This window comes from Erithacus rubecula (assembly GCF_903797595.1).
Source record: "Erithacus rubecula genome assembly, chromosome: 17".
Classification (NCBI taxonomy): Eukaryota; Metazoa; Chordata; class Aves; order Passeriformes; family Muscicapidae; genus Erithacus; species Erithacus rubecula.
In genome coordinates, this window is record NC_136669.1 from 14,907,967 (window position 1) to 14,923,274 (window position 15,308).

Here is a 15,308-nt window from a genome sequence, read left to right on the forward strand (position 1 = left end):
CTGGCACATGCTCACCCCGGCGGCTGCAAACTGCCAAAAGGCTTTTAGCAGATCACCACAGGGGAGTGAGGGAGGGAGAGAGAGATCAGGATTTTGCTTGTCATCACTTCCCGGTTGTGGTGTGGGGAATGCCGTGGTGATTGCAAACCCCCGGCCGGATTCACACCTGTGTGTGGCAGGTGAAGCCGGAGGGATGAATCCAGTGTCTGTGTATTTCTGTCCTGAGCTTTGGGAAATGTCACTGCTCATCCGCCTGCCTGGCCAGCGAGGGGGTGGAGAGCAGCACTTCAGCCTCTTGTCCTCATTGCAGGGCAGCTGAGGGATTTGTATGCTGGGGTGCCATATCTGGTGCCGGCTCAGCAAGCTGCCGGAGGCACAGGCAGTATGGGGACAGGCTGCCAGCCCACCCCATCCGTGCTCTGCCTTCCTTCCCACTGCCTCGGCAGGCTGGGGGCTTTGGCAGTCACCCCTGTGGGGCTGGGCTCCCAGAAAACCTGTAGGTGAAGGGATGGATACAGACTCATGTCACACAGTGCAGCGGGGCAGCGGGAGCTGTGCCCTGTGCTTAGCTGGACTCTTTCCTCTTGGCCAGGCTGGGCTCTGAGTGCTGCTCTGGGCACTCTGCTCATCCTGGTTGGACACTCTCAGCACAGACAGGGACAGCACTGTCCCTGTCTCCCTTTAGAGCAGTCTCTGCCTATCCCTGCCTGCTCTGTTCAGGGTGCTGGGTGTCACGGCTGATGCCAGGGGGAATTTGCCATGCCACACCCTGCCCTTCTCTGTGCCTGAAGCAGTGGGCTTAGGGGGGACAGGTCTCATGGAGGCTGTGCATTGCTGTGCCACAGTGGTGGTCCTGCTCTCTGGGAATGCCAGCTCTCTCTGTCCAGAGCTTTGGAGAGAAGGGCTGAGGATGGATATTGCTGCAGGAGCCTTCAGCACTGATAATTATTTCTGGGAAAAGATGCCGTGTTCTGACTTAAATGCTGACATGGGACTCTGAACACGTGTAATCTGGCTGACAGATGGCAAGTCATAGAGGTGTGATTTATGATACAGCACAGTAGCTGAACAACCTTCTCTGGTTGTCAGGAGACAATTCTTCCTGGTGCTGCGGTTGACATTCCAATTGATGGCTTTTCCCACGTGTCCCCTTGGTGTGTGGGGACTGCCTTGGCAGGTGTCAGCCCTGACTGCTCCAGTGCTGAGCTGCTGCGGAGATGCTGCCTCTGATGGAGGGCTGGGCAGGTGAGCCCAGATCCTGCCTGGATGGACCTAGTGCAGTGCTGTGCAGTGGCAAGGCTGGGGGAGCAGTGCTGGCTTTATCCCCATCCCATGGCTGGGATGGAGCTGGCTCAAGATGACAGTGGCACCTGGAACTGCCTGTTCCCCAGACTAGCACTTGTGGGGCTGTGTGTGGTCCTGATGGAGGAAGGCGCTAAAATCATACCCATCAGATAAGTGCAGAAGGTGAAGGATGCTGACAACCACAGAGTCTGTCTTACCTGCATGTCCTCTCTGTGCCTCAGTTTCTCTGCTTCTACTGTAAAATCCCTAACGCTGGTCCTTCATAAGGGGCAGGGACATCTATTGTTGTTTGGAGAGCATTTGGGAAGTAACAGTGTGGTCTTCACAGCATCCTCCTCCCTGTGCTACAGGCTCACCCCCAGTGCCACCTGCAGAGCCCAGACCCTACAGTGCCCAATGCTGGGGGAGCACCCCAGCCCTGGCACCCCAGCCCTGGCAGAGCACCCCAGCCCTGGCACACCAACCCCAGCCCTGGCACACCATCCCTTGGGGAGCACCCCAGCCCCCCCCTGGGAGCACTCTGGCCCCAGGGGGCTGGAGCAGCTCAGCACAGGAGCCTGGAGGAGCTGAGGCAGCAGCAGGGCCCTGCTGGGGCGAGGGGCAGTGGCTCAGCTGTGCTCCCAGCGCAGGTATGATTCATTCCCCCTTCTGCAGCACGGTTTATGTAAAGCAGCTCTAGATAAATCACCAGATGATCTGTAATGTGCTCCTATCTTATAATTACTGGTGCTTCTGCTGAAGCTTTGGGGTCTGGCAGAGGTGAGGGAGGCTGGTTCCTGGCTGGATGAGCTGCTGACAGCTCTCAGGGGGGAGGTGTTGGGCTGTCAGAGCTGTCACAGCCATTCCTTTCCCTGGGCTGTAGCAGCTGGTGGTTGTGGCCAGTAGGTCTAGGGGGTGAAATCAGCACCCCAAGATTCTTGGTCATCTTCTGACTCATACATGGACTGGCTTTGGCTTGTCTGTCCTGCATCAGGCAGATCTGGGCAGCACCTGGAGAGCATCCATCTCCTGTCTCCCTGTGCCTTCCCCTGGTGCCTTGTCTAGCGACTCACAGCAAGGCCACATGCTCCTGAGCACTCAGGTGACTTCTCCAGCCCCACCAGCCCACCCTGCTCCCAGGACTAACTCTCCTTCATCCCTAACCCTCATGACATGTGGCACATTGCCCTGTTTACACCCACAAGCTCCTGACAGATGCTGTTGGCTTTATCCAATCTGAAGGATGCAGTGGCTGTTCCTGCCCTGCTTGGGAAGGTGGATACGTCCAGGTAAAGCTCCTGGGTGTGTAATTGTCCCTGTGGTGGTCTTGCAAGGGCCATGTACCAGCACCACAGAGCTCTTGTCGCAGGGGCTGCTGCCATCCTGCAACTGTGCAGAGCATCTAGGATTTCCCAGCCCCTCATCCCTGCTGGGGATCAGTTTGGGAGGGGTGGCTGTAATGGTGCAGGGAGTGTGGTGGAGGTGGGGTTGGCACTGCAGACAGGACAGGATTCTCCAGGCAGTTCCCAGATCTTTGATGAGCACCTCCAGCATCCTTTCAGCTGGGGCTGGAGCCCTCCTTCCTGCAGGGTGGCAGGAGCTTCTCCTGGGCAGGTGGGAAGGGGCAGGAACAGCCAAATGCCACTGAGGAGGTGCTGTAGGGAACCAGCAGCACCTGTTCCCACTGCCCAGCCCCATTCTGGGGTCAGGCCTGCTCATCCTGGTGCCCACACCATGCCTGGGGCTGCTGCAGAGCACTGGCTGTCAATGCCCACCTCTCACCCCTCCCAAAAGGGGATCTGCTCCATCCCAGCTGAGCTTGGACAGCAGATCAAAGGAGAGTGAGGTGGTGGGGAAGGTGTTGGTGCCAGGCTCTGCTCTATGGGCACCAGAATCACTCTTCATCGCCTCTTCCTCCGGCTCTGGGCGGGGGAAAGCTGGGGTTTGGGTTTCTCGTTGGGTTTCTTTTAAGGCAAACCTCATCCTTTACATCAAAGTAGGATTTTTTCTCAAGAATGTAAAGAATGACCCTGGAAGGTCTGAACAGCTCTTTGCCGTTGGGGACTGGAAAGACGAGAGCCCTCTCCAGAAAGCTGTCTCCACCCCATGCCCAGCAACAGCAATTCATAAGCTGAAAAATAAATCAATAACCAGTTAATGAATTGAAGATGTCTGTGTTTAAAATGTATCGGGATAAAAAAACTGTTAGCTGGTCGGGGCTGGCCTAACTACTGTGAGGGAGCTCTCAGTTCTGGGAAACAGCTTCTCTTTTTCTCTTAGTTTGGAGGTATTTTGTTTGGTGGAGAGAGGAGAGGAGAGGAGAGGAGAGGAGAGGAGAGGAGAGGAGAGGAGAGGAGAGGAGAGGAGAGGAGAGGAGAGGAGAGGGGAGGAGAGGAGGAGAGGAGAGGAGAGGAGAGGAGAGGAGAGGAGAGGAGAGGAGAGGGGAGGGGAGGGCGGAGGGAGGGGAGGGGAGGGGGAGGGGAGGGGGTGAGGGGAGGGGAGGGAGGGGAGGGGAGGGGAGGGGAGGGGGAGGGGAGGGGAGGGAGGGGGGGGGGAGAGGGGGAGGAGGAAGGGGGGGGGGGGGGGAGGGGGGAGGGGGGGGGAGGGGAGGGGAGGGGAGGGAGGGGAGGGGGAGGAGGGGGGAGGGAGGGGAGGGGATGGGGGAGGGGAGCACTATGTGCAGGTTCAAAGTTGCCCCCAGCTCTGTCCTTCATCCCCTAGGACTTCAGTCAAATCCCTGCTGTGCCCTTCCATGCCCAGCCTGGGGCTGGCTGAGCAGTGGGAGCAGGTTGTGCTGGCACATTAAAGGAGGACAAGAGACAGTGGCTGTGACAGTGTGTGTGGCAGGGCTGGCACATGGCCCCAGGGCCTGGTTGTGTGCCCAAATCTGGGTGTCCCAGCCCCCCAGACTCATCCCCCGTGGCAGCAGGGGATGGCTGTGGTGCCATGTCCAGCCTCAGGCTGGGGGTGCCAGCCTTGGTACAAGGGGCTGTGGGGCAGAGGGCTGAGGGTCTTCTCAGCCCATTTCAGCCTGTGTGCCACTGGGCTTGCAGACAGGGCAGGTGTGCCCTGTGCCAGCAGCTCTCCCCTGGCAGGGCTGGGATGGATTGGAATGTGCAGCACATCCCCAGAGCCTTTGGATGTGCTTTTCTCGGTCCCAGGGGCTGGGAGTGACACTGGAGCCCCACACCTGGTGGGGAGGGTCTTTATGAGCACAGACAGGTCCTTCAGTTGAATCCATTTGCTCCCACACATTTCTGTTTCCTTCTCCAAAACCTCTCCAATGTGGGCTGATTTCCATATCCATCCTTCTCAGGGAAGAGGTTTCAGTGTTTGGGAGCCCCAGCTGGGAGGCCATAGGGGCTCCAGGGTTTCTCTGAAGAAGTGTGTGGCCTTTGATTCAGTCTGCTTTGGTTCCCTCCACTGTGTCCCTCTTTGTTGGGTGCTGGCTGTCACCAGGTGGAGCTTGGGGAAGAGATTTTGCTGCACAGGGAGCAGGATGTGGCTCTCTCACCTGGCAGGCTGCAGCTCCAGTTTGGCAAACATGGTCCTGTGCTGGTGCTGCCTGCTGAGCAATCCCCAACCCACTGCTGCTCCTCCACTTCCCAACCCCAGCACCAGTGGTCCTGGCCCGCTGGGAGCCCCTCCTTTCAGCAGTGCAGGGCTGTGCCCAGCTGTGTGCTGCTGGAGCCAGGCTGCAGTGCCATTAACACCTTTCCTCTCCCTCCCAGGTCGGAGAGCAGCCTCGCTAGGTTTGCCCACCGCTTGTCGGTGAAGCAGAAGCAGGAGAAGAGAAGGAAAGCTGAGTATGGCCCGGCCGAGCTGTCTGCCTTCCGGCCCAGGTCTCTGAGCATTGAATGGTAAGAGCTGCAGGATAGGCCTGGGGGATGCAGCTTCTGCCTCTCCAGCTGCCCTCTTGTCCCCTTTTCCCACTGCTGCCATTGTCCCATGGGACAGCACCCCTGCAAACCTCTCCACCTGCTGCAGAGGCTCCCCTGAGGTGCCAAACCATAGCATCTCCCAGCTGAAGGTCTGTCAGGGCTCCTGTGGGTAGTGGGAGCATCTGCTGAGCTGAGGCACATGAGCAGACAGCCCCTGGCAGCCCCCAGCACTGCCTGCTTCCCTTCCCTTCCCTTCCCTTCCCTTCCCTTCCCTTCCCTTCCCTTCCCTTCCCTTCCCTTCCCTTCCCTTCCCTTCCCTTCCCTTCCCTTCCCTTCCCTTCCCTTCCCTTCCCTTCCCTTCCCTTCCCTTCCCTTCCCTTCCCTTCCCTTCCCTTCCCTTCCCTTCCCTTCCCTTCCCTTCCCTTCCCTTCCCTTCCCTTCCCTTCCCTTCCCTTCCCTTCCCTTCCCTTCCCTTCCCTTCCCTTCCTTTCCCCAAGAGCAGGAATAAGGGAAGGTGCTGGGGGATGCTTCCTGTGGTCCCTCACTAGCCAGTGCTCCTCTGTGGGATGAGCCAGAGCTGAGAGCTGTGGTGGGGTGGCCTCAGTCACTGTGGGATCTCTAGGATCTGCAGGGACACTTTCAGGGCTGCCCTGTGTCCCCACACCCAGAGTGAGCAGTGAGAGGGTCTCAGGCTGTTCCAGCCTGAGCCCCCCATGGCCCAGAGGGACACAGTGCTCCCTCCTTCCCCACTGCTGCACTGCCTGGGGCCCCTGGTGTGAGCACAGATCTTCAAGGGCTGTCCCCACTCGAGCAGGGAGCCATTCATGCTGGGCTTCTGAGCTCTGATGCAACAGCCTTGGAATAGGATCACAGCCAGCCATCCCAGCATTAGAGGTGATCTGCTAAGGATATTTAAAAGGGCTGGAAATTGCATTGCTTTCTGCTTCCTTAGATGGATAAAGGAGGGTAAAACTCAAATAAAGAACAAAAAAAAGTAAAGAGAAAAATGCTTAGAAATGGCAAGAATGTTGAGTTTGGTTTTCAATTTCCCTGCTTTTTTTGGAGGTCTTTCTGGCATTTATAGTGTGTTCTAACACTTCAGTGTGAGGCTGTGGAACCCTCCCCAAAGGCTTCCTCTATCTGTGAGGTTCCTTGAGCATTAAAGCTCACCAGGTATTAATGAACCAGACAAAGAATTCTGGATATTTGGGGACAGACTGCTTTCTTGTCCACTTACACAACTTTCATCCCTTTGCTAAGACAATGTATTGAGGAAACCTGGTCTGCAATTACTTTCAATCTCCCAAGGAGACAAATATGTGAATTTGTAATGTAGCAAATAGGGAAACAACAAAGAGCTCGTTAAAAACAATCAGAGTTTGTCTTTATTCATAACAAAGAAGCATGAGAAGCCAGTGAATCTCTTTCCTCTCTAAATGTGTCTTTGAAGCCCCCGGGTCCCAGTTTAGCCCTGTTGGGGGATATTTGTGGTACATTTTCCCCCACTCCACAGCGTTTTCCTGGGGGAAACCATCTGTCTTGCATTTGGCAAACCACCTTGTGCAGCAGCGCCTCGCAGCAGTGGCAGACGATGCTCTTTTAGAGGGATTTGGTGAAGCAGCCTGCAAAGGAGCTATGGAGGAGGAGCTGCCTTGGCCTTTGGTTTGCCATGGTGCCCAAGGCTGAGGGACACAGACCTGATGTCTCCATCCTGCAGGGACACAGGCATGGCCAGGCAGGACTCCCACTCTGCTCTGGGGGTTTTATCCATGGCTTGGAGATGTCTTGAGCTGGGTCAGACATCACCCTGGCAGCCGGGATTGGGTGGGTTGGGCTGCTGGAGCTCAGGTGCTGGCAGGGCACAGAGGGTCACAATGATGAGGGGTGGCAGTGGGCTGGGGACCCTGCCTGCTGCCTGCTCCCATCCATCTCACATGCACAGGTTCTCAGGGAGGCATTTGGAGATTTTTCCAGCCTTCTCTGCAGTCATAACCTGCTAAGGGATCCTCTGGTCTTTTCCTTGGTGTGAAACAGCTTTTCTCTATGTTCCCTGTATATCGCCAGGGATCTCTGCTCATCACAGCAGGATCAGCACCCTCAGTCACTCCAAACCATCCTGGGCTGCAGGTGAGGCTGCTCCTCAGTGCTCTGGCTGATGGGAAACTTGGCTCATATTCTGGCAAATCTACAGATGCCTAATTTGTCTTCCAGAGCAAATACTTACCCACATCAAATCTGTCTATATTTACAACCCAGGGTTACCACTGCATCCTTTCACCTGCCTCTGCACAGAGGTGAACACCCACACTGTGTGTGACAAGTTCAGCTCATCCCTCATGGGTAGGAGTGGCATTCTACAGAATGGACCATGTTTTCCCAAATCAGCAGCTTCTGAGAATCCTGCCCATCTTGACTCCAAGGTTTGAAGGCAAGGGACAGCTTCTCAACCTGCTGTTGCCTGTTGCCAAGCAGGAGGTAGAAAAGCATGACATCATCTGTGCTCTTTGCTTTGAAAAGCTGGGTGTCAGTCTGGGGCAGGGATTAGAGTTTCCTGCTTGAAATTCCTACCAAAGCATTGTTGGTACAACCCATCCCCACACAGGGCAAGCTGAGGCAGTTTTCCAGTGTTCCCAGTTCTTCAGGTGCTCAGGTAGGGGTGGATGCAGCCGAGGTAGAAGAGAAAGAGCTGCCCAGGGTCACAGAGTCTGCTTGGCACTGTGTTCCTGCACTGAGCACAGCCAGGCAGGACAGGGCAGAGATACCTTCAGCTCCAGTGCCAGGAGCCTGGGCCTGGAGGAGCAGTTTTCTGTGCCAAGATGAGTGAGGGGCTGGATGCCCTGTGCTGCTGCCAAGCACAGGGATGCTCCAAGGCAGGTCTCACAGTGTGTGTGTCCACCAGAGCACATCTCCCTGGCTGGCTGGCTGGGGCACACTGATGGCTCGTGCTGCCCCAGGCGCAAGGCAGCTCTATTCCCATGGCACGTGTTCCTGTGCTGCAGGAGCAGCAGCAGCACGGCCCTGCTCCCCTGCCAGGCCAGCAGCGAGTGAAGCCCTGTTAGTTCCACTTATTAAAAACAAAATTGCTGGGGGAAGGGAGAGAAGGCAGAGAAAATGTGAAGTATTGAGAAAACACTTCTTTCATTCATACGTTGTTTACTGAAATAAATACTTCATTATTAGGCCCTTTTTTAGGGTATTTTTTTTAAAGCCAGCACCACAAAGTCCCCAGTGTTGGGGCCTGTGAATGCGCTGGATCACTTCAGCCCATGGCTCCCTGTGCTGGTGTCCTGCTGCTGGGAGGTGCTGGAGAGGAGCTTTCTCAGTCTGTGGGAGAAACCTGAGGGGCTGCCCCAGGTCTGCTTTTGCCCAGGTTTGTTGATTCCCTTCTCCTCTTTGCTGGATGGTATGTGCTAGGTCATCAAGGCAGCTTGTGCTCCAAATGAGGCAAATCCTGGTAACTGAGGCAAGGAAGGGTTTGGGATTTCATTTATATTAAAGCTCTGCTTTCTGTGGTCTCTGGTCCTAATCTAGCTCCCAAATCTAAACAGCACAAGGCTACTAAAGCACTCTTGACTTGAAGCCCACCACATTCTGCTGTTGGGATGAAGAAGGTGAAAGTTGGTGATTCCCATGGAGACCTCACACTGTCCTACAGCAATGCCAAAACTCCAGCAGTCCCTGTTCTCTGCACTTAGAGTGAGCTGAGACTTCCTCTCCTCCAGTGCCTGTTACCTGAGATATGCACCACATTTATCTTCCCTTTAAGAGAAGCTTAATCCAATGGAAGGGATGAGATCCCTGGTTTGCTCTTGTGTGAGCAGAGCTGGGAGCCTCTGTTCCCTCTCACACCCTTTCTGCTCCATTGTTCATTGGGAGCTTCAGCCCTAGCAGGTTTGTCCTTCTGAAATATTTTTGTCTTTTCCTTTCCCTTTTCCTTTTCATTTTCCTTTTCTTCTAGCTCTAGCTCTGGTTTTCCTTCTTCTGTTTGTTCCTGGGTTTGCTTCCCCCCCCCCCACACTCCTTTTCCCGTACTCACCACTTGTTCACTCTGATTTCCCTGTTTTCTTCATTGCTCACTCACTGCTTCTTCTCCTTGGGCTCCTCTGGTTTTCCCTGTCAGACAGCCTGATCCATGGTCAGAATAGCCTATTCCCATGGCAGCTCAGGAAAAATGCAGCACATTCCTGTCTCTCCCCATGCCTTATCTTGGTTCTGCTCCTTGGCTGCCCACCACAAGGCTGAAGCCGTGCTGGCAGCAGAGTGTCTGTTCTTGGCCACAAACTGCTGCCTGGGGCTCAGCCCTGCCTGCAGCTTGTTTTCCTGCCTGACCCCTGGCACGGTGCTGGATCCCAGCTCCGGGGGGCTGGGAGATGTGCCTGGAGCTGCCTGCCCAGCAGCACCGTGCACACCACACAGGCCAGGGTGAAAGGTGCCAGGTGAGCAGAAGCCACCAGACATGGCAACTATCTGCTTGGAGGAGGTGGCATGTGTGATGCTGCTGCACTCTGCCTCATGCTTTGGGTTTGGTTTTTTTTGAGGGAACAGTTTTCATTAACCTTACTTAAAGTGCCATAGTGTTTGTTTCTCCTTTGAGTGGTCTCGGGTGGTGTGGAGGTTCTCCCTGTGTGGCTGAGCATGGAGTCTCTGCTGTAGAAGTGCCTCCTAACATGGGTGCTGTTGCTGCTGTGGGCAAGCAGCCAGATGACCTGTCCCCATCCCGGGGTCCTCACCTCTGGCACCAGGTGCTGTGATGCTGGTGGAGCTGCAGGGCTTGGGGGAGGTGCCAAGCTGATCCATCTCACTGTTCTGATCCAGTGCATGGCAGTGCTGCTGTTGCACGGCTCGCTGAGAGCCTACTGCTGTTCCCACAGCTGTCCTCAGTCATGTGGGACTGCCCCAGGACTCTCTGTGTGACATCTGTCTCTTTGTCAGCCAGCCAGCACAAAGTGAGTTGTCATCAACTTTTTGGGAGGCAAAGAGTAGCAGCACCATGAAGACAGTGGGCTCAGAGCTCCTCCAGGTTTCACAGCCCTACTCAAGTTGTATCACTCCAGAGAATCTTGGAGCTCTTTCTCTTCCCAGACCAGGAAGCTCTTAGAGTAAGTGAGGGAAAACAAGGAGAATGAGGCCCTGAGCCTTGCACTAGAAGGGGAAGAGAGCCTGGGAGCTGAGAGGCATGTGGGATAAGGAGATGCTCTGAGCAGGTTGAGCAGCGGGCACGCGTTGGCAGCGATTCTGTGGGTGACTAGCCCCAAGGTGAAGCACAGCCCCAGCCTGGGTGTGATCTGGGGTGGATGAAGCACAGCCCCATTCCAGGTGTGATCCCAGGTGGATGAAGCACAGCCCCATTCCAGGTGTGGTCCCAGGTGGATGAAGCACAGCCCCATTCCAGGTGTGATCCCAGGTGATTAAAGCACAGCCCCATTCCAGGTGTGATCCCAGGTGGATGAAGCACAGCCCCAGCCCGGGTGTGATCCCAGGTGATTAAAGCACAGCCCCATTCCAGGTGTGATCCCAGGTGGTTAAAGCACAGCCCCAGCCCGGGTGTGATCCCAGGTGGATGAAGCACAGCCCCATTCCAGGTGTGATCCCAGGTGGTTAAAGCACAGCCCCAGCCCGGGTGTGATCCCAGGTGGATGAAGCACAGCCCCATTCCAGGTGTGATCCCAGGTGGATGAAGCACAGCCCCGTTCCAGGTGGGATCCCAGGTGATGAAAGCACAGCCCCATTCCAGGTGTGATCGCAGGTGATTAAAGCACAGCCCCATTCCAGGTGTGATTCCAGGTGTGATCCCAGGTGATTAAAGCACAGCCCCAGCCCGGGTGTGATCCCAGGTGATGAAAGCACAGCCCCATTCCAGGTGTGATCCCAGATGGATGAAGGACAGCCCCAGCCCGGGTGTGATCCCAGGTGATTAAAGCACAGCCCCATTCCAGGTGTGATCCCAGATGGATGAAGCACAGCCCCAGCCCGGGTGTGATCCCAGGTGATTAAAGCACAGCCCCATTCCAGGTGTGATCCCAGATGGATGAAGCACAGCCCCAGCCCGGGTGTGATCCCAGGTGATTAAAGCACAGCCCCATTCCAGGTGTGATCCCAGGTGATTAAAGCACAGCCCCATTCCAGGTGTGATCCCAGATGGATGAAGCACAGCCCCAGCCCGGGTGTGCCGAGCGCAGGTCCCATCCGGGCCAGCGCGGCGCTGAAACGAAACGCGAGGCGCTTTGTCTCAAGCGGGAGCGCTTTAAGCCCTCGCTCGGGAACAATGGCCAAGCTATGGGGTCATTTGTTCTGGTATTTCAGCAGCTTCTCATGATTTATGGGATGTTTTGTTCTGCTGCTTGTTTTAGCTTCCCCCCTCTCCACCCTCCCCGTCTCCATCCCTTCTCCATTTCAGCTCCTCCTCCCCCTGCTCCCAATTCCCCTAATAGCTGTGGAGCCTCTGTGCCTTATGAAGTCATGGTATCTGTGACTTATTGAATTAGCCGGATGGGAACTGGACTTCACCCCACGCTGGGCTCTGCCGGGTGTCCGGGTGTCCGAGGTACCCGGGTGTCCGTGTGTCACTGTGTCCGTGTGTCCGGGTGTCCCTGCTCCCGGAGCCGTGGCCCGCGCAGCTGGAGCTTCCCCCGTGTGGCACACGGACTTTGCCATCAGCAGGACGCTGCACACTTGGTTTAGAGGCAATAGATGTGGTCAAGAGGAGCTGCAGCCCCTGCGAACAAGGAGGGCTCTGTGTGCAGAGCCGCTCTTGTGCCGGGGCTCTGCCGTTGTCCGGGTGCTGCCATCCCCAGCTGTGCCAGTGAGGTGGGTGCCAGAGAGCCCCAGAGCTCCTGGTGTTGGATACACGTGAGGCAGTGCGGTTCAAGAGCTTGGTGGTGTCCCCAGCAGCCTGGGAATGGCCATGGCCAGTGCCTCTGGATGTACTGGAGAGCAGGGGCTCACACCCCCTCCCCAGAGTGCAGGGACAGTGATTTAACAATGACTGTGAGGGACATGCTGATGGGCACGGGGAGGAGTGAGCTCTCCAAACATCTCCCTGAAAGTCGGGTTAATCTCAGGAAAGCTTTGTAAAGGAATAATGCACTTGTGAATGATCACTTTTTATCCTCATTTTCTGAGTTGCCTGCAGGCAGGCAGAGTGGGACTGACATGGTGTTACAGCCAGTCCTTAGCTCAGGGGCAGCTTTGGCAGAGGAGCCAGGGTCCTGAAGCTCTGCTTCTGCTGCCTGATGCTGCCAGCTGGGAGCATCCTGACCTATGGGTGCAGAGGAAAAAAGAGATTTTGTACCTCCCCTCCTGATGCCACAAGCCCTGGGAGCCCAGTTTTTCCCCTCTTCTCAGGAGAGGCAGCTCAGCTTGTGATTACAGTGAGACTGGAGAGCAGAGTGAGGCCTGGACCCTCTCTGTGCTGCTGCAGGCTCCAGCAGGTCCAGCACTCTCATCTTCATTTGTTTCTCTTGTCACTGCAGTGGGAGAAATTGAGCCCTCTGGGGAAGCAACAGAAGGAAAATATTCAGAGAAGACTGATGTCCAGGTTCTCCCTGTCTGGGACCTGAGCCCTCAGCCAGATCCCTTCCTCTCTGAGAGCACAGGCAACAAATAACACTTAAAAGACAAATATAAAATATTGTGCTGATTTGGTGCTCTGGCCGCTTCCCTCTGCTGGTAGCTGATACCTCCAATAAGATTATTTCTCAGTCCATTACTCTCAGCACACTTTAATTTCTCTCAAATAGCTCAATTGCCTGATTTGTTTTGTTTTATTGTCATCATCCCTCTGCCATTTCCCATGGCCAGGATCTGCAAAGCAAGATGAATGCTTGGTCCCTGCTGAAGAGTGTGGAGAATGCTCTGCAGGATCTCCACTGGGTCTTCTCCATGTACACACCTCTGCCTGGGAGATGCCAGTGGATTTCCACAGTAGGCAACCCAAACCACATGGATATACTGGGAAAATTGCAGAGATGTCACAATCCTTGGTGTGAAAGGGAAACCTCATGGGTATCTAAATCTCAGTGCAAGTCAAACCTTTCCACACCACCTGGTATTCCCATGGAATCATAGGAAGGTCTAGGTTTGAACAGACCTTAAAGCTCATCTTGTTCCATCCCCTGCCATGGCAGGGAACATTCCACTGTCCCAGGTTGCTCCAAGCCCCATCCAGTCTGGCCTTGGACACTGCCAGGGACAGCAACAGCTTCTCTGGGCACCCTGTGCCAGGGCCTGCCCACCCTCTCAGGGAACAATTCCTTCTCAATACCCAGCCTAAACCTTTTGGTGTGAAGCCTCCCCCTTTATTCATCACTGCATAGTGACAATGTGCTGGATTTGGAAGGTCTCTGCTCTCCCAGTCCCCTTATCCAGCACACAAAATTATCTCAGTATGTTTCTTTTAATGGGAATGTCCATAATAGTCTTAGTTTCCTGCTACTGGTCAGGTGTTGAGCTCTCCAGCCATGGACTTAACTTCTCCATGAGCCAGTTTGGGCTTGGAGAAGAGCATTGTGGCTCCAGCAAGGGCAGCAGCTCACTCCCATTCTGGAATGCCAGGCTGCACTCCCTCCATCCCTGGCAGCAGAAGGAATCTCTGGTTCTGCTGCTGATGCTTCTGGAGACACTGGGTTAGGAAACACAGAAACATGGACATATACAGATATTCCTGACAACTGGCACTTCCAAGGTATTCCAGTACTTCTAATCCTTCCTTGTCCCTTTCAGCAGTGGCAGTCACTGTTGGGCAGGTTTCCTCTGCTCTTGGATAGTTTCCTCTGGCAGAGACAATTCTGCCTGCCAGGGCTTCAGCAGTCTCCTGTTTATCTTCCTGGAGAGTGTCTCACAGTGCCAGGTTGATACTGGATCTCCTGGCTTGGATGCTGGCAGGATGGGCAGCACTCTCTGGGGAGGCCAAATGGGAGGGAGGAGTTAGCCCAGGACACTGGGACAAGGAGGACCATGTCCTTGGATGTGCTGGGACCTCTTTCCACCTTTGATGGAGTCTTACTGAGCACTGACTCTTCCCCATTCCTCACACTCACCCTTTCTGTGTGGGCTGCATCTTTTCAGGGAAGCTGGGAGCCCAAGTGGCCTCCACATCTGCTGTGCCTTATGCCTGGTGGAGGTCAGGAAAGTTATGTTCCCTTCCATTCCTGACTACCACATTTCCTCCCTTTCTCCTGAAACTATTCATCCATCTACCCCAGTAGTTCCCTCCCTAGGGACATTCCTCTCTATCTCACATTGCCTTTGCTGCCTTTATTTTTCTGGTAACAGGGAAGGTTAGACAGGGATGAAGATCTTCTACCACAAGGAACTGTTGGGCAGTGTGGATGAGAATTTTCCACGCAGGCAATGCCAGCTAGTGCAGATCTGATAGATTTCAGGCCAGGAAAAGGCAGGGTTCATGCTTGGCTGTGTCCAGAGTGGAACTGTGCACTTGGCAGCAGCTGCCAGTGTCATCCTGAGAACCTGCATTTGCTCTTCACCCTGCCCACAGTGCCGAGGCTCACCTAAGCCCCCTCCAGGTCTGTTCAGAGTCTGGTTTCCATCCAAGCAGTGTCCCAACAGGGCCTGCCAGGGTAGTCAGGGCAAGGTTCTTACTAATGTTTTCATACAATGACAGAATCATGGAGTGGGCTTTATTTTGCCCATCCCTTCCCTGGAGAGCTCTCCTTAGCATTCAGTCATAAAATCATGGAATGGTTTGAGTTGGAAGGGGCCTTCAAGATAACCTCATTCCACCCCTGGCCATGGGCAGGGACACCTTCCACTATCCCAGGTTACTCCAAGCCCCATCCAGCCTGGCCTTGGACACTTCCAATGATCCAGGGACAGCCACAGCTTCTCTGGGCACCCTGTGCCAAGCCCTCCATTGCAGGGAAGAAATTCCTCCCAATACCCAATCTAAATTTGCCCTCCTTCAGCCTAAAGCCATTCTTCCTTGTCCTATCACTGCCTGCCCTTCCAAAAATTGCCTCTGCAGCAGAGGTCTCCAAGGAGTCTTCTCCAGGCTAAATGCTCCCAGCTCTCTCAGTCTCCAGGGCAGAGGGGCTTCAGCCCTTGGAGCCTTCATGGCCTCCTCTGGAATCTCTCCAGCAAGTCTGCATCTTTCTAGTGCTGAGTTCTTGATTTGCTGTAAAAAGC

At 55.0% G+C, this 15,308-nt stretch overlaps 1 protein-coding gene across 1 annotated transcript in view; it reads left to right on the forward strand.

Annotated features, from left to right (window-relative positions):
• Positions 1 to 15,308, forward strand: part of LOC306809474 (ankyrin repeat and fibronectin type-III domain-containing protein 1-like) — a 183,293-nt gene that overhangs the window by 138,401 nt on the left and 29,584 nt on the right. The window contains 1 exon segment of the mRNA XM_079321035.1: positions 5,016 to 5,144. Coding sequence (XP_079177161.1) covers positions 5,016 to 5,144 — 129 coding nt within the window.